Here is a 3,608-nt window from a genome sequence, read left to right as displayed (position 1 = left end):
CCCCCGCCGCGTTCTGGCCCGCAGGCCCCGCCCCGCGCGCCCCCGCGCCGCGGCCGCCCGCGAGCGCGCCGCGCTGCCCGCGCCCGCCCTGCGCCCGCCGCCCGCCGGCCTCGCGTCCCGCGTACGTCCCTGGGTCCGACATCGTGTCGCTCCTGTCCGCGGCCGCCGCCGCCGCGCGGCTGGCCGCGCGGCGGCTGACCACGGGCTGCCACCCCTCCTCTGCGCTGGACGCGTCGGGCGCGGGCGGCGCGGAGCGCTCCGACAGGACACTCGCACTATCGAAGTCGGGCGCCTGGCGGCGCGCGCCTCCGAGACGCTCATGGTGGGTGTGCTCGCCGTGCTGCTCGTGATGGTGGTGGTGATGGTGGTGATGGTGGTGGCGGGGGCTGGTTTGTTGGTGCAGGTGCTGACGCGGGTCGGTCGGCTGCCGCGGGTGCTCGTGCTTGGCAGCCTGCTGCTGCTGCTGCTGCTGCTGCTGCTGCTGCTGCTGCTGCCGCCGCTGGAGAGCGGCAGCCACCGCAGCCGCGGCCTCCCCGTCCTCCCCGCCACCGCCAACAACCGCCGCCAGCTGGCACAGCAGCGCCTCGGGCAGCACCTCCGGCGTTATCCGCGCCAGGTGCTCGCGCAGCCGCGCCTGGTCGGGCAGAAGCGCGCCGTTGAGCGGCCCCACCTCCAGGCCAAACCGCCGCAGCAGGTCGCGCGTGAGGGGGATCGGCAGGGAGCCATCCCACTCGCCGGGCTCGCATGCGCCGCCGCTGCCGCCGCCGCCGCGGCCTGGAGACACAATACCGTTCATCGGCGGCGGCGGCGGCTTCCCGTTGGGCGTCCTGGCCGCCGCTGGCCCTGGCGATCGCGGCGGGTTGCTCTGCTTACCCAGGGCGCCCGGCGACGCCGGCCGCTGCTTGGGCTGCTGCTGCGCCGCTGGCTGTGCGCGCGGCTGCGTCGGGCCCGGGCTGTGCCGCCCATTGGCAACAGGCGCCGGCCCCCCTGCAGCCCCCCGCAGGCCGTTGCGGGCCTTGCGCCCTCCATGCATGCCACCGCCGTCCTCCGAAGACGTGCCCGCCATCGCCGCCGAGGCCCAGGAAGAGACCGCCGCCGCCGACGGCTCAGAGGCACTCACATCCGCGTCTGGCGGCTCGTGCGGGGCCGGTGGCGCCTGCCGGCTGCCCTCGCCCCGCGACGGCGCTCCGCTCCCCCTCAAGCTGGGGCTTTGATGCCGCCGCCGCCCCGACTCACCTCCCGCGCTGTCCTCCCTCGCGCCCTCCCACTGTGCCGCCGGCGACGACGAACGGTTCAAACGACCCCCCATGGGAAAGTCCGCACCCGACGGCGTGCACTCAGCAGTCCCCACTGACATCAGCCGCTCCTCGCCGCCACTGGCACCGGCCGCGCCGACGCCCTCGCTGCTGCCGCTGTCCTCTCGATCGCTGTCGCTGTCCTGCCTTCTGTGGCGGTCGCGGCGCTTGGGTTGCCGGGGGCCTGCCGGCCGCCGCCGCCGCCCTGGTGCGCCGTTGGCGCCCTCGCTAGTCTCGTCACCGCCGCCGGGTTGCGGCGCTGGTCCGTCGCCAGCGTGAGACGACGGCGCGGCTTCCTTGGATATGGTGGACACGACGTCGCCGTTGCTCGCTGAGGCCTGGCAGCGCCCCGACGCGCCCTCGTCGCAGTTTCGCAAATCCTGTGCCTGCTGGCTGGCCGATGCAGGCGGCGCCATCCCGCCCTGCGGCGCGGCGGCAGACGCGCCTGGGGCGGCGTCGGCGCTGGCCATGCGCGTGGCCGCGCGCCGGCGATGGGCGTGCGCTACCGAGCCCGGCCCTCGTACGCCTGCCGTGGCTGTTGCGTACTCGCCGCTCCTGTATTCCTGCTGCAGGATACTGAATCCAGCGGCGCGCTGGCCATCAACCACCTGGAGCCACTTCGCGCGATGGCCGGCGCCGCACGATCCACAGGGGTGCGCCGCCGGCGCAGAAACGCTTTGCGCCCCACGCAGCGCCTCTATGCTTGTCTGCGGGGGGCAAGGTGGCCGAAAAACGCAGCGTCAGCTTCTCCTCCGCCTATTGCATCAAGGGGAAGGCCTCATGCGAGCCAACCAGCGCGGTGCACCCGATCCATGGTGCTCACCAGAAGCGATGCTTGCCTGCGTCCTGCACCTCGTCTCAAGCAAAAACACGATAACTCGCTACTTGATGGAATGTCCGGTCCGCTGTGGCCACAGCGCCACTACTGTGCCCCGCGCCCTGCGGAGCCAAGCATGTTTAGCCGGTGTCGTGCAACGTAAATAAAAGGCATAGTAAGCGTCGTGAGCACCCACCTCGAGTCGCGGACCGCAGATCGAGCAGCGGGAGCTCAAAGCTAAGAGGAATGTGGTTTATCGAGGAGCTCAAGATGCTGATATAGAGCGACGCTGATGGAAATGACAAACAAGGTTGGCCTGGCCGGGCCCACCTAAGAGACACCCACCAAAGCCTACCCGCGCGCGAGTGCTACGCACCACTCCAGGATCTTCAGGGAGCTTCAAGGTTTGATGCAAAGACAGTTCATGTCTATATAATAATGAGCTTAAGAAACACATCCACCTTTTCGCGCGATGCTGAGACGGGCGGCGCGGGGGTGCGAATGGCAGGTGTGTGCGCCCGTGCTTGTCGCAGCGGCGGATACGTTCCTGATTCCCAGCTGACGTACGCGAAGTGCTTGTTGCTTTGCACCCCTACAAGCCCCTGACCTACATGCTGTGCAAGTGTGGTGCGCGCTTCAGGAATTGATATAGGATGACAGGCGTGCCGACGCGGACGGTGGCCGGAGAACGAGCAGCACGCGCGGCACAGCCAGATGCTTCCATGCACGACATCAGGCTGGTGCGCTCCCATGTCGAGAGCAGCACCAGCCACGCCAACGCGCGGCGCTTAATTACATGTGGAGCGGCCCCTCCCTGGCCCATTTTACAGCCCCCTGAGGCACCCGTTGACGTGCATGAACGTGGCCGGCGTTATCGACGGGTCCAGGTCCAGCACAAACACCTTGAGGCACTCCGCCCGCTCCCGCAGCAGCCCCAGCATCCCCGCGTCCGCGCGCGCCCGCACGCCCAGCAGCGCGCCCGCCGCGGCCTCGATGACGTCACCCAGGCGCTGCCGCACCGCGTCGTCCAGGCGGCGCACCTCGGCCTTGCAGGCCTCGACGCGCGCGCGCTCCGAGGGTATGAAGCTCAGCTGGGCCAGCACCTGCGCAGGTCGGTTTTGCGAGGTCGGTTGAGGGATCAGGCGGCGGCTGCAGGCTGACCGCCGAGCGGAGGGCGCTGCAATTCGTAGTGCCGCCGTGGGCGTGGCTCGAGGTTTGTCGCCTCAGTTCGGCGCCGTGACGGGCGGGAGGACGGCAACGTGCGGCGCAGCTGGGGGAGAAGCGTGCACATGCGCGCCCGCCACTGCACAGACAGCCCGTCATGCGGCGCGGCGGGCTGGCCGCCTGGATTGTGGCGCTGTGCCCGCACCTGCAGCGCCGCGTCCCACTGCTGTGAGCCCGTCAGCTCCAGCAGCTGCCGCGTGAGGCACAGCTGCTGGAACGCCTCCGCCTCGCGCCGGCTCGCCTGTGCACGAGAGGGGTCAGGAGTCGGGGGG

At 70.6% G+C, this 3,608-nt stretch overlaps 2 protein-coding genes across 2 annotated transcripts in view; both read right to left on the bottom strand.

The window, feature by feature from the left end:
- Positions 1–125: 125 nt before the first annotated feature.
- Positions 126–1,765, bottom strand: MNEG_14457 (hypothetical protein; the record flags this gene model as incomplete). The annotated part of the gene is made up of 1 exon (XM_014037072.1): positions 126–1,765. A coding segment is annotated over one exon (1,640 nt), but the record flags the coding sequence as incomplete, so codon positions are not given.
- Positions 1,766–2,936: 1,171 nt separating this feature from the next.
- MNEG_14456 (hypothetical protein) overlaps positions 2,937–3,608 on the bottom strand; it is a gene marked incomplete at both ends in the record, with an annotated part of 1,546 nt that continues 874 nt past the window's right edge. Inside the window, 2 exons of the mRNA XM_014037071.1 lie at positions 2,937–3,215; positions 3,482–3,577. Coding sequence (XP_013892525.1) covers positions 2,937–3,215; positions 3,482–3,577 — 375 coding nt within the window. The remainder of the gene's footprint in view (positions 3,216–3,481; positions 3,578–3,608) is intronic.

The sequence above is a fragment of the Monoraphidium neglectum genome (assembly GCF_000611645.1).
Source record: "Monoraphidium neglectum strain SAG 48.87 unplaced genomic scaffold scaffold04504, whole genome shotgun sequence".
Classification (NCBI taxonomy): Eukaryota; Viridiplantae; Chlorophyta; class Chlorophyceae; order Sphaeropleales; family Selenastraceae; genus Monoraphidium; species Monoraphidium neglectum.
The sequence above is the reverse complement of the archived record's forward strand: the minus strand, read 5'-3'. Positions and strand labels throughout refer to the sequence as shown.